Source organism: Pocillopora damicornis, chromosome 1 (assembly GCF_964200805.1).
Source record: "Pocillopora damicornis chromosome 1, jaPocDami1.2, whole genome shotgun sequence".
Lineage (NCBI taxonomy): Eukaryota > Metazoa > Cnidaria > Anthozoa > Scleractinia > Pocilloporidae > Pocillopora > Pocillopora damicornis.
In genome coordinates, this window is record NC_142670.1 from 19,438,705 (window position 1) to 19,463,974 (window position 25,270).

The following is a 25,270-nucleotide window of genomic DNA, read 5'->3' on the forward strand; positions in this document are numbered from 1 at the left end:
GTAATCTACTGACTTCTAGTCTCAAACAGGTTTCTTTTTTGGGGGAAAATCAGTCCGTTCAACTTATCTTCGGACAATCATGAAAATGACCACGATCTAACCAAGATAACCTCACGGAATCAAATTTACCCACTGAATAAATATAGGGGTCGCATGACTGTAACCGTAAAGTGAGGTAAAGACCTTAAAAAGTGATCGCGTGACGGTTAGGAAAGTTCATATCCGTTGTCACGGTCGTGTGATTATTTTAATTAAGTGAAGGTCTCGATTGAATATTCAAATTGAAGGACCCAAAGAAAGCGATTAATTATTAAGTCGTCTTTGTCTTCCGCCTCTTTCGTGGTCGAATTTCTCGTTTGTAAAAGTTCTCTACAGTTATATACAAATCGTTTAGTTTTCAACTGCAGCCAAAAGAAAGGAACTCAAACTGTGGGGGAAATTTCCTAAGAGACTCGAGTAACACCTAGATTCAATTTGATTCAATCCCTACCTCTGTGCTCCAGGTAAGACTAAGTGCAGCGGATTAGAAGCTATTTTGACGACAGTCGTTGTTTGCAGTACCCTCGATTGCAGAGATGCCCCGAACAATCTGCTTCGGTATAACTACCATCGTTAATACAGTCGTATTTAATTCTAATACATACCAAAAGCGAAGCAGGATCAATTTTAATGGAGACTGAAGATAACGTAAGAGTTCAGGATGTTGGATAATTATTCCAGTGCGAGGACATTACCTTTCGTTTTCCGAAATCTCGATGAGAAACATCAGAGCGCTCAAACTGTTGTCAAAACCTTTGGAAAGAGACGTATTCGTGAAAACTTCGGCTCGGGAGCTCGTTATGCTTGCATGTGAATAATTTTCAGAACACATTAAGCGTGTCGTGAACTAGAGGACGCAAGGTGTGTTATGTTGATCAAGCGGTTGTAATATTTCCGTAGGTTGCTTGTCTTTGTAAATCTACCGCTTTTGTCTCTTTTGTACCGGCTGTTATACATGTCTAACGCAGGTAAGTGTGTTTCACATTGTGTAGACGTTCGTAATTTGATTTAACCGTTTATTCAGTTACATTGACTCATATTGAAGAGTTTACATATTACCTCGGTTTTAAAAATATTTTACCACGTTTACTGTAGTAGTAATTGGTAAGTGGCACCAGAGGGCATCCCTCTTTCTGTCACTGGAATATTGATCGCGTGAAATCCAAGTCATGAGTTTCATTTTCATTTTCACATAATGAAGGGAAATTCCCTCTGCCCCCGGTCGCTTTCAGCTGGGATTTTCCCTTTTTATACTTACGTCTATTCAAATTAAGCCGCTGCTAAATTCTTTTTGAACGTAAGATTGTCATGTAAGGCATAAATTATCACGGGATGAAGCTTATTAGAGATTAAGGTGTGCAAAGAAAAATGAAAAATGATTTTTTCATTTGTATTGTGGCTTGTTTAACTTGAACTTCAACTGATAAATTCGGAAAATGAACTGATCGCTGACGCGTTCGGGGAAGACAAATAATATTTTCCTTTGTGTTCTTTTTCAGATAGGAAGGTCCCTCACGGGAAGACAGATCGAGATCGTGCGCGTGAACAAGACAGCTCTCCAGGTTTGAAAACGCTAGGTCTAAACATCAGCACTTTTCTACAATGAAATCTTTCATGCTCAGGGTAGAGCTGGATATTTGCGAGTTAACCGTGAATATTGATTATGACCTGAAATTTTGTTTGAAAGTAAATTAGTACAACGACATGAAGATGGAGATACAAGAACCTTCATCATGCTGCAAATATTGCATGTCTTTCAGGGCTGTTAACAGGAAAAAAAGAAGTGCGGGTAAAATTTCCGCACAGCCCCATACTACATTATGCATTCAGTTCTTGGATAGAGAAAACACCGACAAAAACAATACATTGCCTTTGGGAAAACAGATTTGTTTAACAATAGAATTGGGCTATGCGGAAATTTTACCAAACAGCGGGCTGGTCTGCCATCTTTTGGTGGATGCTTTCACCTCATTTTGCTTAAAGTGCTGGTTGTCTGAATAACGGCATCTAAAATTGGAGTAGCTAAAATATGCAAGACGTGTGGCGTAAATGGACGCCTCGAGACAAAAATTATCCGACGCACTTTCGTCTGTCATTATTCCTGAAATGTTGCGGCTGAAATTGACGAAAATCGGTCAAATCTAAAAACCATATAAATTCGCTCAAAGTGGATGTATTCCTCCCAAAATCAAATGCGAGCTTTTAGCTAAGGGTTCATAAACAACTCGCGCCGCGCTAGGAGATTATCTCGCCTCCTGAAACCGCAAACCGATAGGACAACGGGACGGGACGATGGATCAAGATTTCCCGCGAAAAGCAACCCGTGGTGGGCACGGGTTTATTTTTTGTTTTGTCTTATCGATCGCTCATTGGGCGTTGATGAGGGCAGCACAATAATGGGCAAGGTTGCCGAAGGCAAAGAAAAAACGCGCGCTAAATGGAAAAACTGGAAAATAAGCTGAGAAGCAAGACAACGAATCAACAAACAGCTTTCAAAATTACTATTCGAGGCGATGGTTGATGTTTTTGTATCAAGGCCGCTACTTGCATAAATGATAGGAAGCCTTGTTTTTAACTTCACCTATGACAAAGTTGATAGCGACGCGACTCCTTTGTTCAAAATCCGGAGGCCAGCGTGGAGCTTCGCCAAAGATTTTTTCTTTTCGGGACAGAATAGTACTCTTATATTCCTCTTAGGGCCTTTTTTTGTTGGTTTTTCCTTACATAAAGAACTTTATTCTGCTTTTGACATTTCCATGATAATATGTTTTTCCAAAAGCAAATAGCTCCCACGTCTGAATTTTCTCAAGAGCGCGATGTGCGCAAAATATGCAGATAACATGAGAAACAAGCCCAAGATGAGCGCATGCCGCGAAAACTACCCCAGGGGAGTCGCCCAGGTACAGATTATGACTCCTTCCTGATTGATTAACTTTTATTTGAAATTACGTTTTTCTTAATAAATCCGGTGCTTTTGGAAATTCTAAAGCTTTTTTTCTCGTAAATGTTAGGTAAAATGTTTAAAGTCAGGTTAGTCAAATAAAAGGAGAAACGATTTTTTGGCCTTTTAAAGAATTAAGGTCAATTAAGTGCCTTGGTGGTGTAAATAGAAGAAAATTTCTCGAAATTCAGCGTGGGAGAGTGAAAAATTATTTGAGGCATTCAGCTAAGTGACGGTGCATAGGGAAAAAAAGCAGAACTGTTTTACTTAAACAAGAAAGTTGCGGCAATAAAGCAGATATAGGTAGCATCTTCTGCCAAAGACCGCAGAAAACTGTTAGAGGAGACATAACAAACAAGTGAAGAAAAATTTCCAGCACCAAAAGTTTTGATTGCTCTGACGTACCACTTTTCTAACATCCCACAGCTCTCGTTCTGTGTCCCCACGCAGCCTTGCCTCAGTTGTTTTGATGTCATCATTTAACCGTTGTACTTTGTCTCGCTAATTCGTAACGGGGACTCATAGTTTGCGAAAAGAAACGAAATTGAAGTCTGTAATTTGTGAAATGAACTTAAAATCTGAAACTTTCGAAATGAAAATCTGTAATTTCCGAGATGGAAATCCGTAGTTTGCGAAATGCAAACCTGTAATTTGAAAAACAAGAAGTGCAGAAAACTTATGGTCACCAGCCGGATGAATCGGTCGAAACTTTTTAAAAATATTTCTTTTACTAAGGGTCTATCCTTGCTTAGAACTAATTGTCAACGGACACCAGAAGTATAAATTCAATTCACACATTTAAATGAATACTTTTAGCATTTTATAATTCAAAAACTTTTCTTTTTATAAACCTATAAACAGCGGAGTGTAAGTTCATATAAATAGGAATGGGAGGGCTACAGATTTTAAACTTATTTCTATTGAAAATACTCATCTTTTTATTAAAGTTAAATTTGAGTTCATTTATTTAATTTTTCTTGTATATACGTTCGCAACGAATTAGATTAAGTTAAGTATAACTGAACATGTTTTGCTCATGTGAATTCGGTATTTATAAGATGTATGAACCTATTCCCAGTTCACAAGTTGCGTTAAAGTTGTGCAGTATTCCAAGGACGCCCGTGAAATTGAAGAGATCCCAGTCTTGCGCGTCCGTGATGACCTGGCTGCCTACCCACCTTTTAAACTTATTTACGGCCATCAGGTCTACTAAGACCTATTTTAATATATGCTGGTTTAGGTTATGGTGCTCTGTGGAATGTAAGTGGAGGGGGCAACAAAACATTTGTTATGACTGATCCTTAAACTGTGACGGGCGATTTAGATATAATTTTTTCACTTTAAAATCAATTTCCTGTGTAGGAAGATTAACGACTAATAATAAGGCATAATCTAAAGGCTGGTTTTCATTTATCACGGAGTCGAAGTCGAAGTCGTTATTGAGCAGTGCAGAGTAACACGATCGAGTTGAAATCAAGCCGGTTTGATCTTCTGCTTCTGCCTTCAACTCCAAAAATCAAGTTTTCACTGATCATAGGCATTAGTGTCAAAGGCTAGATCGGAAGAAAATTAAACCGTTCTGATCCCTCCAAACCCAATTCCGAGCTCCGATTCCGTTGAGCTTATGACCCGCTTACGACCACGATTTTCAGTTTCACTCGGTTGGAAGTGCTCTTACGACTCCGACTACGACTCCGACTACGACTCCGACTCTGTCGCTGGTGAAAACCAGCCTTAAGACAAATTGGAGAAAAGGATATCTCGAAAATATTCTTTTTCCATAGTATGAGGATAAACCATGGGCAAAGACCGGAACAGCATTTTCACTAAAATTAATCCAGGGTCAAACTCAATACAACCTATCCAGCTACATTTGTTAAATAAAAATGTCATTTACATTTGATTGTACGGATATTTTGAATGACTAAAAGTGAAAAGTTAAATTCAGATAAGAATCTTCATTTGGACTAAGGGAAAGAACTTTTTGTGCATTAATGATCGCTAGATTATCTCTATTTTCTTCTCACGAAAACTATTTTTTCTTTTGTCATATTGGAGGGTAGCTGGCAGTTTGCAGAATACAAGAAAGTTAAAACCCAACGATAAAGCTGGAAAGGGAGAGACTTTAAGAAACCTTGGCATTGCCTATCAGAGCTCAGGCGATTTTCATAAGGCAATCGAGTACCATGAGCGTTATTTACAAATTGCAAAAGAAGCGGGGGATAAAGCTGGAGAAGGACAAGCTTATGGAATTCTTGGCATTTTCTATGATAGCTTAGGCGATTCTCACAAGGCCATTAAGTACCATAAGCGTCATCTACAAATTGCAAAAGAAGTCGGGGACAAAGCTGGAGAAGGAGGAGCTTATGGAAATCTTGGTAATGCTTATCTGAGCTTAGGCGAATTTCATAGAGCAATCGAGTGCCATGAGCGTCTTCTACAAATTTCAAAAGAAGTGGGGGATAAAGCTGGAGAAGGAGAGGCTTATGGGAATTCAGGCATTGCTTATGAGAGCTTAGGCGATTTTCACAAAGCAATTGAGTGCCACGAGCGTCGTCTACAAATTGCAAAGGAGGTGGGAGAAAAAGATGGAGAAGGACGGGCATATGGTAATCTTGGCAGTGCCTATCAGTGCTTAGGCGATTTTCATAAGGCCATTGAGTACCATGAACGTCATTTACAAATTGCAAAAGAAGTTGGGGACAAAGCTAGAGAAGGATGGGCTTATGGAAGTCTTGGCATTGCCTATGATAGTTTAGGCGATTTTTCTAAGGCACTAAGTTACCATAAGCGTCATCTACAAATTGCAAAAGAAGTGGGGGATAAAGCTGGAGAAGGAGCGGCTTATGGAAATCTTGGCATTGCCTATGATAGCTTAGGTGATTTTCATAAGGCCATCGAGCACCATAAGCATGACCTACAAATTGCTAAAGAAGTGGGGGACAAAGCTGGAGAAGGACGGGCTTATGGAAATCTTGGTAATGCCTATCAGAGCTTAAGCGATTTTCATAAGGCAATTGAGTACGATGAGCATTTCCTACAAATATCAAAAGAATTGGGGGATAAAGTTGGAGAAGGACGGGCTTATGGAAATCTTGGCAATGCCTATCAGAGCCTGAGCGATTTTCATAAGGCCATCGATTACCACCAGCGTGACCTGGAAATTGCAAAAGAAGTGGGGGATAAAGCTGGAGAAGGACGGGCTTATGGAAATCTTGGCAATGCCTATGATAGCTTAGGTGATTTTCATAAGTCAATTCAGTACCATGAGCGTCACCTACTAATTGCAAAAGAAGTGGGGAATAAAGCTGGAGTAGGACGGGCTTATGCAAATCTTGGCAATGCCTATCACAGCTTAGGCGATTTCCATAAGGCAATCGAGTACTATGAGGTTGACCTCCAAATTGCAAAAGAAGTGGGGGACAGAGCTGGAGAAGGAGGGGCATATGGAAATCTTGGCAATGTCTATGATAGCCTGGGCGATTTTTGTAAGGCAATCGAGTACCATACGCGTCGTTTACAAATTGCAAAAGAAGTGGGGGATAAAAGTGGAAAAGGACGAGCTTATGGAAACCTTGGCAATGCCTATCAGGCCCTAGGCGATTTTCATAAGGCAATCGAGTATCATGAGCGTCGTCTACAAATTGCAAAAGAAGTGGGGGATAAAGCTGGAGAAGGAACTGCTTATGGAAATCTTGGCAATGCCTTTGAGAGCTTAGGCGATTTTCATAAGGCGATCCAGTACCATGAGCGTCATCTACAAATTTCAAAAGAAGTGGGGGGTAAAGCTGGAGAAGGACGGGCTTATGGAAATCTTGGCAATACATATTTTATGCTTAAAAATCTAAATAAAGCAATTTTATACCTTGAGCGTAATCTACAGACAGCGAAAGAATTGGGAGACAAATTTGGGATTGCAACATCTCTGTATAATCTTGGTAAAGTCTTTGAAGTTCGAGGATCGTTTTCGAGTGCCCTTGATTGCTTTAGTTCCAGTTGGTCGAAGCTGAATGAAATAAGGGCTCATCTCCAGTTTAAAGACAAATGGAAAATTAGCTACCGTGAGACATATAATATGGTATACAATAGTTTCTGGCGTCTCCATTTAAGCCAAGGTGAAGTTAATGAGGCCTTGCGTGTTGCTGAGGATGGACGGGCACAGGCTCTCAAAGATCTCATAGAAGAAAATTATGGGTGTCAAGAGAAGTACTCCTGGTCTCATTCTTCATTTAAGTCAACTGGTTCCTCCCTTCGATCCATTCCTTCAACAACAGTTTTCATAGCTCTCAATAGGCAAGAAATCATATTCTGGGTTATAAGGAAAGATGAAGAAGTCACCTTAAGGAGAAGAGAGGTAGGAGACTATGTTTCAGAAGAAGACGTGAGAACTTTCCTTTCGACTCTAAACCGTACTGCCTTGGACGAAATCGGTGTACGTGATGGTGTTAAAATCGAAAATCGCTCGCTTGATGAGTCACGTGAGGTGGAGTGTACGACTGAAAGGGCCCCTGCCAGTGTTCCTCAGCCTCTTTCACCAAAGGAAAGCCTAAAGAGCTTTTTTGACCTTATCTTTGCTCCTGTTGCTGACCTGGTTCATGGAAATGACCTCATTCTCGTTCCAGAAGGTCCATTATGTTTGGTACCCTATGCAGCACTGATGACCCCAAAGCAGGAGTATCTGTGTGAGTCTCTAAAGATCAGATTGATTCCGTCCTTGACTACTTTGAAATTAATCACTGATTGTCCAGCTGACTTCCACAATAGGACAGGTGCCCTTCTCGTGGGAGATCCGTACCTAGAGGAAGTTCTCTATAAAGGGAGAAAGTTGTGTGAGCTGCCATATGCAAAGAAAGAAGTTGAGATGATTGGAAGAATCCTTGGAACCGCTCCCCTCATTGGAAAAATGGCGACTAAAGGAGAAGTATTAAAGCGACTATCCACGGTTGCTTTAGTGCACATCGCTGCACATGGCAAAATGGATACAGGAGAAATTATTTTGGCCCCAAACCCTGCTGAGGAATCCCATCATCCTGAGGAGAAAGACTTTTTGTTGACGATGGCGGATGTGTTGGAAGCTAAGCTGCGGGCAAGATTGGTTGTGTTGAGTTGCTGTCATAGTGCTCATGGAGAAATAAAGGCTGAGGGAGTGGTTGGTATTTCTCGAGCATTTTTAGGTGCTGGGGCTCGTTCCGTTTTGGTGTCCCTCTGGGGAATTGATGACGAAGCCACTTTCCGATTCATGAAACATTTCTATAAAGAACTAGTTAAAGGAAGGAGGGTCAGTGAAGCTCTTAACCAAGCCATGAAATGTATGAGAGAGTCTGAAGAGTACGAGGAAGAAAAGTACTGGGCACCATTTGTTCTCATTGGGGATGATGTCACTCTGGAGCTAAATGGAACTGATTCAGTCTAGTCCCCGCTGAATGTAAATATAACTTGTTTTGATATTTTCCTTTAATGTTCTTAACACTCTTAAAGTGCTTAGTCTTGACGTCAAATTTTACACACTTCATTCATCTGCATTCTCTATTGCAATATGACTCTCTTGCAAACCCTCCCAAATTTCATTTCATTTCAAGCCACAGGATTTATATTTGTGGACTGTTTCATACGAGATTTTGCGGCCGCCATTGTTTGGCTTTGCTCCAGAACCTGATTGCGATTTCATAGGAATGGGCGTTCAAGGATGAACGCAGAAAACTCACCTGACTAACTCTAATAAGGTGATAACGAGGTTCTTTACTTTATTCTGTACATCATATTCCCGTCAAGAAGATAACACAGCTTAGTCTTTTAGAGGCTTGAGACATTGTGGATAGAAATTGTTGAGTTTTCTAGCCACCGTATAAGCAGTACAAAATGTACTCGAACCAACGAAAAAACAATCGATCATACAAGGAAAATGTAAAGAGGATAGTCAGAGTTTTAAACAAACTGTATGGTGATTTCCTTTATTTGTCAAAATACAAGAAGTTTCCATTGGTGTTGTTCTTTTTCTACCCATAGATGGTCGCTGCCCGAAGAAGACAAATGAAAACTACAATTGTCATTGTCCGTCAGTTAAGATTAACATGGGAATGGATCTTGATGTGATAAACCCTTTCAGTGCCATGGCCGGTACAATTCTGTATTTCAAACAGCATGAAATCAAAATTTAGGAGTTCGGAAATGATCTGGCTCACTTTGCATAGCAAAAGATCAATGTCAGTAGGAAAAAATTTTTTTATCTGCTCATGTTTGACAAATCGTAAAAAACCATAGTCACCGGTTGGATTTTATATGTTGTAACTTATCAAATTTAGGAGTTTGGAAATAATCTGGCTCTATTTGCATAGCGAAAGATGAATGTTAGTTGGCAGAATTTTTTTTTGAGCCGCTTGCTCTTTGACAAATCGTAACAAACCATAGTCACTGGTTTGATTTTATATGTTGTAACTTATCAAATTTGATAATCAACTTGATAGCATACATACGCATGATTTAACCGTATAAATATATTGGTTTTAAATTTAATAACAAGTAAGAGTTTAGGTTTCAATAATGTGGACACTACACAGGCAGCAGAGGGCCTAGCACCCTTAAACTCCCCCCCCCCCCTCCAGTAATTTTTTTAGAGCTCTTTATTTGTGGTAACATGTGACTCAGTGCAACTTCATGCACCAAGTTGGATAAAATGCCTGGCTCTTTTTAATTAAACTCGAGTCTCTGTTCAAAGCAGTTCTGAAAAGTCGTGTTTTTAGTAAGGAAATCTGTGAAGCCGCTGTAGGCCCTGAGTGTGGTTAGCTTTAGTGTCCTGTTTAATAAAGAAAGAGACCAGTCGTAAATCAGGGCAGGAAAAAACTAGTTTACATTTTTCAGTCAGAAATGATAACATCGAAAGCTTCTCCCTCCGTACAGAGGTTGCAACTCAGCAGAATCAGATGCGAGGATGGGAAGCCAAACTTTATATAGTGTTAAAGATTAAGATTACGGGATCTACTGAACTAATTTCAACTTATTAAATTTTAATTGGATTGGTATTTTGATTTTTAGGTTGTTACAGCTTACTTAGAATATTCCTGTATACTGTTTTCATCGGCAGGTGTTGTATAAGTTGACTGTTGATATCAAACAAGTAGTTGAATGATTGCTCATGTTTATTTTAGAATGCAAGTAAGTATTTTATTAAAGGAAGTGCTTCGACTTCAGCATTGGCTTTTAAGTATAAACGCGGGGAATTATTGAATTGGAGTAGTTTAGAGATTTGTTTTTGGTTTGGTTTTAGGGTACACGGAAATGACCTACTTCAAATTCATATGCATATGCTAGAACTGATTTGTTTTTAAAGTACAATCTTCCCTTTTTGGAGGTACTTTTAATCAAGAAGCCGAGTCATTATTTTTGATATTCACTCATTTGACCTGATACCAGTCTTTCACAGGCTATTTCTTCCTGGAATTTTTATAATCACTGATTTAGTACCACGATCTGAAGTTTTGTTTTTTTTTTGTGCTACTTTAACCCAAGCCATGCCAAACCAATGTTTACAGCTAATAATAATTGTGGCTATTGTTTTACAGCTTGTAAAATGTTATTCCATCAGTGTGACTGGAATCACTTGCTAGTTTCCTGTTAATTCATGGAAAGTAGGCATTAACATCAGTTGGCCCTTCTCCAAATACGAACTGTTTACTCTTGTTGTAAATTATTGTTACGCAACTACCTTTAAACAGTGTTTCTGTAAACATATCAATGTTACAGTTACATGAATTTCCTTAAAGTTGTACCTAGTAATGTTTATATTGCTCACGTTCGTTTACTTTGGCCTGGAGACCCGCGAAGGACAGCGAACCTTTTAATATGAAAAAGATTTTGACGATGTTTATTTGATGTTAGGTCTTTATGCTGATCATCTCTTTGAACAAGCGCAGTTTGGTTACAACCTACTGTGCAAGGCACTAAGTAAGCACAAATTAATAACGGGTGATAGTTTGATGACCGACTACCAATCTCCTGTCAGTTCTAGCTTGGTCACCTTAAAAGAACGTTAGCAACATTCTCGTAGGCAGTGGAGCAGCTATCAGCTGAACAGTTGAGTTGTCAAGTTAAGCCTAACAAGTTGTATTACAATCCAAGCCTTTAAACAAGTGTGAGTTTACAGTTGCAGTTTACGTTGTTTAGTAGTTCAGATAGTCCCAAACCAAAAGGCTTCTTAACAGTTGGCCATATATGTTCCCCAAAAGGACGTTCGGTGCTAATAAACGTTGAATAATTAACAACTTTTCAAGTGGGTGTCGATGGTTAGTGGAGGATATTTACCGTATGCACCCTCTGATTGGCTACTCAAATGCCGTACAGCCTTTGCTATCTACCTCCGAGCAACTTGCACTGGATTTGCCCACGAACATATTGTAATTGTTGCAGGAATAAATATCAACCACTAGCCACCTCCACTTTGGTGAAGAGTTGTTAGACGTTTGAAGTTTAATTCCCTGAAGTGCTTCGGATTGGATGAAGAAAAACAAAAACCAAAATAATCAAAAAGTGTCTTCAAGAAAGGATATCCCTACAATTCTTTTTCTGAGCACTGCTCTTATTAATCATATTCCTGACAAATTACTTTATGGGCAAGTTATTTGAAACCTAGATGAAAGAGTAATATCGAAGGCATGTGAGTTTTGGTTTGTTAATTTATTTCTAATTGAGCGAACATAATACTCCTGATTGGAAAAGGTTTTTTCTCTTGGTAAAATAGTGATCATATGTGGTGGCTGCTTGAAATGAATTCTTCAGGAAAACATTCGTCTTCAGATATTTTTTTAATGTTCGTGCACGAATTAAAAAGACAAAAAAAGAAAAAGTCAAATGATCAGCAAAAATGAATGGGCAAGTCAGATATGTCTGTGATGACAGCTTATCAAATGATCACAGTGTAATAAAGTTGTGAAAGTGTCACCAGAGATCAACTGCATATCAGCTGTTAGAGCACTATGGCAGTGTGATCTGCTGTAATATTTGTGTTAGACCCAAGGAGCTCTATTCAAAGGGATGCTCAGAGTGAAGCCTGAAAAAAGAATGTTTAGAACTCAACCATAGATTTTATTTTTCTTCCAGCCCTCTAAGAATTAGTGGTAAAATATATACTGCAGTGTGTTTGCTACTGCACTTTGGGACTTCAGAAAGTAACCTAATCTATTCAAGCATTCTCTTCCACTAAGTCGAAATTTGGCAATGGGCATTCTTTTGCCCTTTGTGTGATTACTGAAAACAAAAATACACAAAGATTCAAAGTAATAAATTAAAAGCACTATTGGGACTGTGATGCTCTCTAACCTCAAAGTGTGTATTTTTGTTTTCGTTTCTATTTTTCATTTAACATTTTCAAACCAAAACCAAAACAAAGGTCTTGCTGTTAAACCTTATTGATACTAGATTAATTAAGGCTCAATCAAAATTGTAAATTGTGCTGTCCATGACGAGAAAAAGATTACCATGTTCAAATTTGTCTCAGCTGGTCACCTTTCATAGCTAACTACATTAAATCATGGTGTGGTCTTTTCACTCCCAGGATCAGAGGGCTAACTGATCACTCAACTGACAACCTTACAGTTTCTTTTCTTTAGTAGTGCTGAGAATAAGCTTAAGATAATTTAATGCCCAACCAAAAATCATTGTCAAGTTGTCTTTTTAAAGCCATGCTTAACTATTGCCAATATCAAGAAGCTCAAACAGAGCAAGCATTGTTTGTTTCTGTGGACTGGAATAACCCTCAAGATTTTAGAGAATCAGAACTACTAGTGTACAAAAATTTGGAGCCTGACAGAGCCTGAGTACCACCTGACTACCGTTCTTAGAGCCAGAGACTTTCTGACAGCAGATGAAAGGTAACACATAAATGTTACCTTTTTTCATTTCTTACAATAAAACTAAACAAGTGCTGTGGGAGGTAAAGCCTTAATTTTAAGGAGAGTTACTTCCAAGATTATTTCATTTAGGTTGATTGTCATATTTCCAACAATCTGGCGATGAAAAGACTGCCTTACACCTTATGAGATAGTTGGCATAAAAGTGTTATGAATTGTTCCTGATAAGGATTGATTTATTTTCTTTCATTTATGAGTAAGACATAGCAGGATAAAACTATGGTGCAGCGTACCTTAGTGCAGGAAGCCTCCCCTCATTAACCCTTTGGCCCCTAAGAGTGATTAGCATCTAACTTCTCCTTACTATAATGATCACTCCTGAGTCAAACATGAAAGTCACGAGAATAGAACAGATGATCACCAACTAGAGCAGCTCTTGACTGTTAAACAAATTCTCCTTGTCAGCCTCTTTAGAAATGTATAAAGAACAGTATGGAGAATATGTATACTGATATTAAGGTGTAAAGACTTACATGTAACTAGCACTTACTAATCCTTGCCAAATAAAACAAAGTTAAGTAAGTCACCTTTGTGAATATTGTCACATTATGAAACAACTTTGATATCTTTCCTTTCCCAGCTTGGAAGAAAACAGACAAATTTAAATTTCTTACACTCAATTACTGTTAATGTCAGACTAAAAGTTATGGACATCAGAAAAGGTCAAGGAATGTTATGTTACACTTTCTAAAAAGAAAGCATATTGATACAAGACATAATAATAGCAAGGAGATCAATTTATGTTGTTATTTGGCCTCTATTGTTTGATAGTTATGTAATAAAATTGGAATAAACAATTGTGAAAATTATGGCATTTGTTCTTTCAGAGGTCAAGAGAAAAAGAAATGCCCGGTGAGGATATTTTTTCAACACTTATCAATTTACTTTGCAACAAATAATTCTTGAAAGATTAATTCAAGTCTTAAAACTTCCATTTCAAATGAATACTCACACATACTCTTGAATAATCTTTGACAAGGCACTTAACCACAATACTTATAATTACTTTATTAAGATTTTTATATCCACAGGTTACTAAAAAACTTGTTTACACAATTAAAGTGGGAACATTTCAATTTATTCTTAAATATGGTCTACATTTAAACCAAGAAGGTGAGTGCTAGATTTACAACAGAATGTTAACTTACTTAAACCACAACTGTAAAATTAGATCAAGATTTAAATGTTTGTAAAATTACATATGCATCATAAATAATATACTATTCAATAAATAATTACTCTGCAACCACAAGACAAAAACATAATTTACATGATCAGTTTAGACAAAATGTTTTTCACAACACATCTGTTCCTTGATGTTTCAATAAAATACCTTTTTTTAAACACTGACAACTACATAAGTTTACTGTTGATACCACAGATGGTGAAGATCTGCATGTACCCAAAAAACCACCTCCTTCAACTGGAGATTTTGTTAAGTGCCAACTGGAAAATGATATTATCCTCTTCTTCCATAATGCTATGATTTCACAAAATGTCATGCATCTGTAAACAATTACCAGTAAGTCTACCCTCTCTTTAAGACATTGGAAAAGTGACATCACAGCCTCCTTGAAACACAATTTCAATGTTAAACTCTTTGCAATTAAGTTGTGTTAGGTTAGCTCACTGTTTTCCTTTACCATTAATTTAAGCAGAGTACCTTTTTTTTCAAATTGACATTAAGATAATGTTCACCGTTTACACAAGACATGAAGAAGATCTACCTGAAGGACCACCCCACGCAGGCAGTGATTTGGGTAAGTGTCAACTGTAATGTAATATTTTCTTTTCTTCTATAATGCTATGATTCCACAAAACGTCATGAATGCATCTGTAAACAGTGAATAGTCTCTCCCCTCTGTACCGCAAAAGTGACACCAAACCTTCCTGAAATACAATTTTCCTGTTAAACTCTTAGAAATGCAAAATGATTTTCCCTTTAGCCATTTCCATTAAAGTAGATGTTCATAATTTTGCAGTGTTACCATCACTTGGTTCAGCGGTAAACCTCAACGAAACCTTTTCTTACTGACACAAATAGAGAATTTGTGCAGTATTTTTAATAAACTTGTTCAAACCAAGTATTCTTTTCTCATAAAATAGATAATGACAAAAAAAATAATAAAAAAAGAAGGGGTGGAAGAAATGAAATAGTAAAGTAAAGTAAGTTGTAACCTAACAACAGCTGCCATTACAACAAACTTGGCTAACATTTGCTTTAAATGTCATTTTTCACAATATTAAGAAAATCTTAAATTTGTCATGCTCATGCAAACTAAATTACATTTTAGAAACAATATGGGGCCCAAGAAATATTTTTCAATTTGTAACAAATAGACATTATAACATAGAAAGTATAGACAAATTCCATCTATTGCATCAAAATTTAAATAAATGAGAATGAGAGTGAGCACAGTGAACTAATGAGTTCTTTAATCAAAGCTACAAGTGGATGAAAATTGTTCAAGCACTTTCCATGGTATGATGTTTTCATTTAAGACATACTAAGTTTGTTTCTTACTGTCCAACAGAGATTGGTTTGTTAATGACTGTGAAAATACATCATTCGTTTAATTAGAGCCACAAAATTAATGACAACATAGTGGCAGTGGCTAGGGCAGTGAACATGGTGGCCATACCCACTACGTCACCATAACTTTTAACTAAAAATATGAAAATGAAATAATCTGTCTCTCATTCATTTTATAAATGTCATTGTAACAGATGAATTCAGCTATAACTGCAAATAATAACTTCTTACCAAGCCCAAGGGCCATACAAGAGAGCATTTTCCTGAGGCCCTTATAAAAGTAACTGATGGCCAATATTCCTCAGTAGAACTTGAGCAAGCAAAGTTAGCAAGTGATTCATTATATTGCACTTGGACTGAACCCTTTTAATTCTAAGTTTGATACCTTTCAAAACAAAAATACATGGGTTATGATCGTTTCAGTGGATACGGTCTGCATGGAAAAGTACTGACCAAGTAAGAACCAAATCAGTGCTGGTGTTTACCTCAAGACTTCCTTGCCATAATAGTAATGCGAATTAAAGTTAATCTTTCTAACTGTGGTGGACATTCCACCACATAGGCTGATTTATGCATCGGTGCCACTGACTTGTAGGGTAGCGTTTGTATTACATTGTACTGCGCAACAGCACCCCTCAAACCAGCTATCTTTGTTTCCACAATCGCTTTGTTCCTTATTGAATTGTTGGAAGCCCTACAGCGAAAACATGGAACGATTACTCAAAGACAGTTCCAAGAATTGACATACAAATTAGTGTCGAAGGAAAATCATTTAAATAATAATTTTGCCATCGTCGTTAACATTCTTTATCAATAAGCGTTAGTAACAATAAAAAAAAAAAAAAAGGAGAGGCGAGAAAGGCTACCTGACCAAAGCAACGACAGGGATAACTTTCATACGACTCCTCGCTGACCAAGCTGCGAACTTCTTTGTACTTACCTCTACTGAATGAGTTAAAGTCGGTCGTAAAGACTTGCAAGAAAAACTCCACCCTACGAAAGGCTAGCTCAAGATCTCCAATACAAAATAGAACTTTCACGGCTACTAGTAGGAGAAGTACAAAACGTTTACGTTTCACATGGAAAAAATTGAAGTGAAGAATTCGTTAATCACGAACTTAGAGCTTTACGATCGCTAGGGCATTCTGGGAAAGCTACACGCAAGCTCTGATTGGAGCAATAAAGAGGTGTGACGGAGGTGTGACCATAACCATGGTTACGAAGTTGAACTTTTCAATGTGGCAGAATACTGCAGGAGGGAAAATAGTTACTCGTGTATTTGCTTCGCCTGCAACTGATGGTAAACATAAAATGCGGATACATTGCAAGAGCATCACATGGATAAACAGCTCTATCTCTGAAACGAAATTTATTGGCATCACAACGGTAAGTTAATAAAATATTCACAATTCTTTATCAAGTATTAACCCATCGAAACCAGGTTGCAAAATTTGAGACCAACTTCTCTTCCAAGTTTCTCAAAGCAAAGGAATATTGACATGTGTGGTTTTAGGAAATATTGAAGTCTCCCCATGACAGTCAAGCTGTGAATTGTGTATACATTTATCCTAATACACAGAGCAAGAATGAAAACCAAGGGCAAGGAGTTAGTTGAGATTAGCGATTTATGCGACGAATTTTACAGTTGCAGTCAATATCAATATCTGCTGGGACAACACGATTCAAACTTTATTGAGGTGAAAATATTAAAAAAAAAAAAAAAAACTTTATAGTAATATATCGATCAAAAGTTACAATAGGTCATGAATGAGAGTTAACAAAATAAGTACATTGGTTCTAAAACCCTTCATACATAGTGATAGCCTAAAACTTACTGAAGTACAATGCGATTGCTGGCGCATATGTAATCAGAATACACTGTACACTGTAATAAAATGATTAAGAGATTGCTAATGCAATAAAAGTTAATTGGACTTGCTTTATAGAATGCCTGATACCAAAATCCGAAAAACCTCCTGAGATAAAAATTTGGAACGTATTCCACAACCAAATGCAGCAGCACAAACTCTGGGGGTCAGAGGAGTAAATTACTGAGTAAAATTGTGATCAGTACATTTTCATGGATTTAGTATTGAGCTAAATACAGTACAACCATTGATCCTTGAAAAAAAATCCTTTACAACAACCGTACAATAGTTACTGCTCCAATACATATATATTGTCACTAACTGTAACCTGTAAATCTAAACAGAGTTTGTAAAGACATATTTTGCTAACTTCCATTTTAACAATGTTGTTGTCTCAAAGTAACACTGATAAGAAGATCTCAAGTATTTCAAACCACTCGATAATTCAATAACGTTTATATCTGATATATTGGTTTACTAATGCCTGAGTAACAGATAATGATATTATCATTTTTAATGAAAAAGGGGAAGGGGGGCAACCATAAGAAAGCTTGAACGTATCTATGGATTGTTTTTTAAGTAAATTTCATTATGGATATTACAGTAATAACATGCATTAAATTAAATTATTAAAGCTGACTTTCCGTGCTCATATAGAGTGACAGATGATGGGAAACTAAATGGAATCAATGTTGTAAAATTGAAGAAATTTACAAAGTTTCAGTGCAAAATACAGATTTCATTACAATCCATCATTACCTGAAACTACTAAGTGGTGAGTTGTTAATGTCAGCCAAACTTTTGAAACAATTTTCCCTTCAAACAGGTATCACTAGGATTTGGAAATATAAAATGATTATAGGCATGCCCACATTTGTTCATAAAAATTACCCTTTACAAAAACATTTACTACTACACTAAAACAATCACAATTAATAGGGTGTCTTAAAAATTTTTTCTTAACGTACTAGTTAATGTTATTGTAGGATCATCATTTGACACTGATCCATTACCTAGAGGAGGAATTTGGATTCAGCAGGATAAGCAAATGGAATAATTTAGGAAAGAACAATGCAGCACTAAATTTTAGTCTTTGAGGAACTGTTATCAGACTGTAAAAATGTATTAAACTTAACAATCTCATAATTTTTTCTTACTTTTTTCATTACTCAAATACATTTTCATGCATACAGAATGAATGTTTTTGGACACTGCACCACTACTTCCACTACCAGTGTATGCCATACTAATAATACAGAATCATCTGATATCTTGGTTTTTTTCTTCTTTCAAGTAGACAGTTAACACTTAATGCAGCTAGTATACCATGAATATATCAAATCCTTCTTTTTTTTTCATTCCTAATGCACTAAGTGGTTAGAATCCATTCCAAAGTGTCTTTTTGCATCTTTACTTAAGTTTGTACATTTGAGCATATACCTGCCAGTATTGCCAACACCATGCTTCATTTTTGGTAAATCATTGTCTTTGGCTGAAGGAGTTTTATTCACAGACAGGAGCAGATTCTGTGATATAAAAGAATTTTTGACAAAAAAAAAATGTTGATTTAAACCTGATCAAGCAGCCATAAAATTGCAACATCCAATCCATCCAAGCCTGCTATATAACATTAAGTCAACACCAACCCTAAGGTCACTCATGTAGTCTCATTTCAGAATGAATCTTGTAAACTTAACTCTATCCTGACGTGAATCCCAGGTTCTAGAACTGACCAAACAAACAAAGGATTTTCTCAATCCTTATTAAATTTTAGATAGAGAACAATGACCGATTCTTTGTTGTGTTCTGTTTAGGTTTGAATTTTCCTGGTGTTATGGCCATATCTTGTAAAAACATAAACATCCAAAGCCAATCTTAAAAAATCTGACATCTGAAGAATTATAAAAGCTACATGTATGATGAGGAGAATGTCATTGTTCACACTGCACACAAGCAATTTCAAAAATACATGACTGCCAGTCCCAAACTGGATAAAAATTCTTATCTCAACACCAGGAGAGAAGCAATGGAAGGCATAACTTGGTTTAATCTTAGTATTTCCCCCTTGATTGCTGTGATCTGTTCCCTTCCATGTAATAAAGTTCAATGTTTCAACACTTTTAAACTTAATGATTCTAAACTGGTTAACTTTTAATTTGTTTGTGGCTATTAATGTTCCTGTTGTTTTCACTGATTTGTAATTGAAATAAGACACTGCAAGAGAAAATGTTCTTAGTAAACAGCCATCTAATGGTAAAAATATACATTCCAATCATATTTGCATGTCCTTACAACATCCATGACAATAAAATTATTAAAATTAATTTTAGACTATGTAATTGAACTCCACAATCACAAGAGGAATACCTGAAAGAAAACTTACCTCACGCATTAGTTTTTATGTTAATACTGTGGACTTTGAAGGGAATTATGGATTACAATAATAGTTGTTATTATATAAGTCAGGTGGCAGATCGTATTATGTATTAATATCTAAGCACCTAGAAGTCATATGTATGCTACAAGCTTTAGATCTGTTCATCTCCTAAATAACTTATTACATTATTTAAACATGTGGTTAAAAAGAATTAAGCTACCACATTCCTTTCTGTATGATGATGATATTATTAAGGCTTTCAATATTCAATGTTCCTTTTTGTAAATATTATTAAGACTGCAATGTGTGTCGATCAAAAAAAACCATCACCAAGAAAACCCACTATAGGTATCCATTTGAAGCATTGTTACTGACAATGACTTAAACATAGGAATCTTAATAGTTTATAGATGTCAACCTTAGGAGATCATAAAACTAAAGATGTCTGATGTGTTTTGCATCAAATCAATATTTCACTTCAGATATACCATTTTAAAACTTTTTTGAGCTAATTTGCGGAAAGTTATGAGCATGACACTTACAAGCAGATACGCTAGTGTTTTTACATATTTCAGCACCAATCTGGAAACGAAGAGACAAGAATCAACATCAGTTCATATAACATTTATAAAATATTTTGTATCAATGAAATGTGTGATATTTTAATGACAAGATCTATGCGCTCTGTAGTTGTGTATTTAACTTTGTCAATGCAAAACAAGCAGAGCATTCATTATATGGATATCACATATGTGTACATTGCATTCTATTACAGTGCTACTCACCAAAGCCGTGTGAAGCAAACATGTGAAGCAGTGTGTCCATTTAACAAGTATCTCCAAAAATGTACTTTCAGATCATTTCAATATACGTACTGCACTTCAAAACTGTTGTTAGCACTGGAATTTTTTTAAAGGAAAATGTGTCAGTGACATCTACATATATGTTATATATGTGTGTGTGTCTAAACAATCAAATTGTTGTATTAAAGGCATCATCAACATAAAAAAAATTAATACAATGTATGGAAATAAGGGGTCATACAGAATTTACTTTGAGGAAAAATTCATGTCTTAAGTATTGTTCAGTGTGGCACCCTTGCATTCATGCTCATTTAGAGCAATATTCTAATTAACTATAATTAAACCATGAATTACAATCAAACTTTCCTTGAAATACTGTGAACTTTCTTGATACATCACATTGTTTGAAATGTAAATGACACAGATGATAAGTCATGAAATCGAGATAACCGATTCCATAATATATAATCTGTGTGATTCGTGTGACTGATGGAGTCTTTGTCACATCTCAAAAGATGGATCAGTCCATGATTTAGAGAAGGTGGTATAAAAGAGAATATTTATTGATTCCTTTGATTCCAAAAATATCAATTTAAAGGCTTTTGAGAAATAAAAATGAATAGTTTTCATCCTGTTTGTTCATATAGTACCTTGTGATGAGGACATATTAACTTTTGGCAGTAAGTATGAATATTTTTATATTGACTTTTTTCCTTGTTCCTGCAGACATGCTTAAGAATAAAGTAATAATGTTTGTACTGAAATTTATTACTCGTCGAGTTGCTTAAATAAAAATCATATTCAAAAAACAAATTTCAGAAAGCAAACGATACTCCAATGCTTTTTTAAAACTTGTCAAAACCATTATCAGCCTAGTGATTTTTACTGAACAGCAGTCAGTTACCATTCAAGGAGAAGAAGGGTCCAGAAAATCACTCTTTTTTCTTTCCACCAACAAAAATTTACTACAAAGATATAATACTCACTACAGTTTCAGCCTCCTAAAGCACCTCCTATAAACCACATCAAATCCTCGATCCAAAATATTGCGTGACGTCATCGAGCTCAACTTTGACGGGGAAACAAACATGGCTGCTGTCAAGAACCGTATCGTTTCAAGCCAGAACTAGCCCGCAGAGCGAGTGCTCTCTCATTTCTTTAACGAAAATTACAGCCGCCATCTTGATTTGTTTGGCAACGGAAGGCTGGGGAGAGAGAAAAATTTGTACCAGGGGGGCGGTTGATAGTCAAAAATAAGGAGAGGGGTGGGGCTGGGAGAACCACTTTGACTCCAAATCAAACATAGCATGTCGGAATCATAACGTGAGCTCGCGTTAGAAAAACGCCTGCACTGCAGGCTTAGCCACAACATGTTCCCGAGGAGAAAAAGGCGTCCAAGGACGATAGTGATGCGTCTGAAAGAGTTAGAAGTCTGAAATGATCGACTGCGTTCGTAGTGAACTCAGAGAAACTGCAAGAGAGTGCCTCTGATGTCTCAAACAGTCCGAATCGGAAAACAGGTTTACGGAATTTATTTGATGAACTTTGTTCTTTGCTGCCCTTTCAATGCAATATGCATGCAACTAGGCATCAGCTCCGAATTTACGTGATTAAGACTAGATCTGAAGATCTCCGCGGTTGGGAACCGAGCCTTGCCAGAATCTGACATGTGTTATAATTCTCTCTTGTTATACCTGTTTTTTTTTTTATAAAAAAGCGAGCTTTCTAACAACGTGTTGTAAATAAACCTTGAAAGTGGTACAGTTTTCAGCCTCCAATATTCTAAATCAAGCTTTAGAATCATCGACTGTTTCGACACTATTAAATGTTGCGCTTTAATTATTACCTGACGTGCGAAAATAGTGTTGTGTTGTTTTGCAGATCACGAAGAGTCTTTAATCGTTAGCTTAAATCGGGCTGTTTTGTTGCTTAGAAATATATAATTATATTTGCACTGATATTTATCCAACAATCACGAATGCACAAGGCATCCCAAGAAAGAAAGAGAGGGTTATACATCTCAGCTTTGTGATCTGTATTCCATAATGTGCAGCAGTATCATTTTACTTTTACTCTCAAACTAACTCTTACACTCTCAAATGAGCCAGCTTTAATCAGAATTAATCAGGTTCATCCTTTTATGAGTGGGTACTCAGTGTCCTACAGTTAGAGAGGGATGGGGTTTAACTTTTCGCTGTCAAATTGTCGGTGTCCTTTTTTGTTATTTTCCCTCCAATTTTAATAAACAGTCATCAACAAACCAAAACAAGATAAATGAGAGACTACAGTAAGTCACTAAGAGACAGGACTTCCATACTTTTTCTACTTAAATTCAAATACCACCTACCTGAAATAATCTAACGATAGTCATTATACCAAAACAAAGTGTTTCATTCCTGATTGGTCTATTTTTAATGAATTGAAAAATAACTTGTTAAGTGCAACCCAGGATTTCCATGCTACACACTGGCTTGAAATTAAAGCTTTTAAAGATAACAAAACAACACAGTGACTAAACGTTTCAGCAGTTAAAAGATAACATAAAAATTCAATGGGTCCATCACCCTCTGCATTCTAATGAGTTATCAAATCAAACAATACAATTATCTTATTTCACTTTCTAACTGGTGGAAAATGTTTTGAGGAATGTGCTCTAGGAATGTACAAAGAGCAGTATTTGTATGAGGTTTTGTTTAGAACATATCATACATAAAAACATATCAAACAGCTCTGACATTTCATAATTTATGGTTACTCATTATATGTTTTGAAAGTTTTCCAAACAGCACTCCAATGGCTAGTTTATTAACCAAAGCTTTTTTAAACATCACTCATGCCTTTAAATTAAGAGATGTACTTGAGCTCATGGGATTTCCCTCAGAAAAACATGAGTGATAAAATTAGATTTGTAGAATTGAGCAATAGAGAAAAGAAATTAAATTCATCATATTTGGAAGATGATACTCATGTAACTGTTATGTTGTCATACTGTTATATACATTTTCGATCTGCTCCACTGTGCTCACATGTGCCAGTTCCTGCAAGAACACACCAACAGCTAAGGAAATCGCACAAGAACAATGCTATCATAGAATCCCTAATCTATACACATACATTCCCTATTGTCTGTTTTTAACCCTTTACACTCTAACATTATTATATATGCATATTCTCCATATTTTTTTCTTTGTCTTCTGACAAGGAGAATTTGCTCAGCAATCAAAAGCTTTTTTTTTTTTGACAAGGAGAATTTGCTCAACAATTAAGAGCTTTTTTTGGTAGTAATCATTTCATCTATTTTCATGACCGTAATGTTTAATTTAGGGGTGATATTGTAAGGTGAAATTAGTTCCAAGTTACTATTTGGGGTTTGAGTAATAGAGTGAGTTAATGTTCAAATGATAGAAAACCTAGTGTGCCTGGCCTTTTTTTTACTTGCTAACAAGGTATTAGTAAAATAGGGATTCTTATCATTAAAAAAATATATCATATTTTTTCAATTTTTTATTTCTCTAAAGTTTTCTTATTTGATGATTTATTTTTGTTGCAGGTAAAGAGAATTTAAGTAAAGAGACTTAAAAAAGGAGAACTGCACCTATAGCAGCAAAGTTCAGAGACAGAAGATGTCATGGGGGACCCACTCCCTTTTTGTCTGGGATACTTGAAAAGAATGTATTGGGAGTCTCTGTGCTCGATTTGAATTCAACAATTTTATTTGTTTTGATTTTTTAGTTACTTGGAAAAACTAACATCATTGTAGAATTGATGAATTAAAAGCAAATTATGGTCAATGTGAAATAAGTGACAATTACTCATACTTAGTATAAAGCTTATTCTAACATGATGACCATTTTAGGATTCCATTTTTAGTCACCCCAGATATGGTAATGTCATTTCCTTTGTACATTTCCAGTTTTCAAAAAGTGAGATTTTATTTTAAAACTGAAATAGAAGGCAATGTGTTGGGTAGTTGAACCCATGAACATGTTCAACCCCAGAAATATCAGGCACTGAAAAGATTACTGGGTATTAATCATGAAAAAGTCAATTTTCATCCATTGGTGGCTTGTTTTCAAACTTTTAAATTCTGCTCATGACACTTGGTTGTCATCTGAAATCCAACAGCTTTAATATTTATGTCTCAGTGTCTCCATCCTCTGTTGCTGAGCTGTCAAAGTGGCAGTCCCACTGTGCCATGCTGATAATAATTTGTTTCTTACTGTGGCTCTCTTTGCTGAGCTTTTGGAAAGAGCATGTTATTAATTAAAAATACCCATGGCTCATTTCACCTCAGTTGGTTCTTGTAACAGAAAGGAGTACAAAACCCCACTTACACCCCAACACACCACAGGAAGCTCAGGCTTGAACAAAAAGAGTTTGTCTGTAAATATATAAATACTGTATATAAACTGCTGCTCATAAGTGCCCCCCCCCCCCCCCGCCCCCCCATAAAAGCCCATCAATAGCATTTCTTGTTTTTTTGTTTTTGTAATATCAAAGTAGGAAAAGCCCTGGTGCTGTGACTTGAACATGGAAATCTCAGTGATAGAAGACCAAAGATGAACTTCAAGAGAAAAGTCTGAACTGCAGTTTTTTTATGTACCAGTTTTGTTTGTGTTCCTAGTAATAATTCTGTTCCCAATGTATTGAAATTAATTTGAGTTATTATGACTTTTTAAAGCTGAATTAAAAGCGAGTAAATGCTAAACGTATTTTGATCAGCACACTATAGCTTTTTCTTTTCCCGTTTTGCGACCCCTAACGTATAAGCCCTTCTGTTTATAAGCCCTCTTAAAACCCCTTACGA

At 36.4% G+C, this 25,270-nt stretch overlaps 1 protein-coding gene and 2 long non-coding RNA genes across 4 annotated transcripts; 2 read left to right on the top strand and 1 right to left on the bottom strand.

Moving 5' to 3' along the window:
* Window positions 1–323: 323 nt before the first annotated feature.
* LOC149052552 (uncharacterized) lies at window positions 324–11,114 on the top strand. Of its 2 annotated transcripts, XR_016185782.1 has the most exons (6): window positions 324–503; window positions 940–1,007; window positions 1,539–1,601; window positions 5,044–8,405; window positions 8,560–8,703; window positions 8,987–11,114. XR_016185782.1 is itself a non-coding variant. In XM_089203631.1 (5 exons), exons 2-4 carry the CDS (start codon window positions 995–997, stop codon window positions 8,391–8,393), a joined length of 3,426 nt encoding a protein of 1,141 aa, XP_089059757.1. In that variant the 5' UTR covers window positions 324–503; window positions 940–994; the 3' UTR covers window positions 8,394–8,405; window positions 8,987–11,114. The 2 variants fall into 2 exon arrangements, 1 of the variants encoding a protein (XP_089059757.1); XM_089203631.1 differs by lacking the exon at window positions 8,560–8,703.
* Window positions 11,115–13,865: 2,751 nt separating this feature from the next.
* On the bottom strand, window positions 13,866–21,661 carry LOC149052553 (uncharacterized). The gene is made up of 5 exons (XR_016186268.1): window positions 21,450–21,661; window positions 20,446–20,559; window positions 16,356–20,242; window positions 15,901–16,109; window positions 13,866–14,772 (listed from the first exon to the last, which is right to left on the bottom strand). It is a non-coding gene; the product is annotated as an uncharacterized LOC149052553 (long non-coding RNA).
* LOC149052554 (uncharacterized) lies at window positions 16,667–24,261 on the top strand. The gene is made up of 2 exons (XR_016186313.1): window positions 16,667–16,801; window positions 24,014–24,261. It is a non-coding gene; the product is annotated as an uncharacterized LOC149052554 (long non-coding RNA).
* Window positions 24,262–25,270: the final 1,009 nt, after the last annotated feature.

Bases quoted from the DNA above. Each gene is read 5' to 3' on its own strand.
- LOC149052552 (XM_089203631.1), top strand. The intron at 1,602-5,043 runs GTTTGAAAACGC...ATTGGAGGGTAG, and splicing joins TGAACAAGACAGCTCTCCAG to CTGGCAGTTTGCAGAATACA.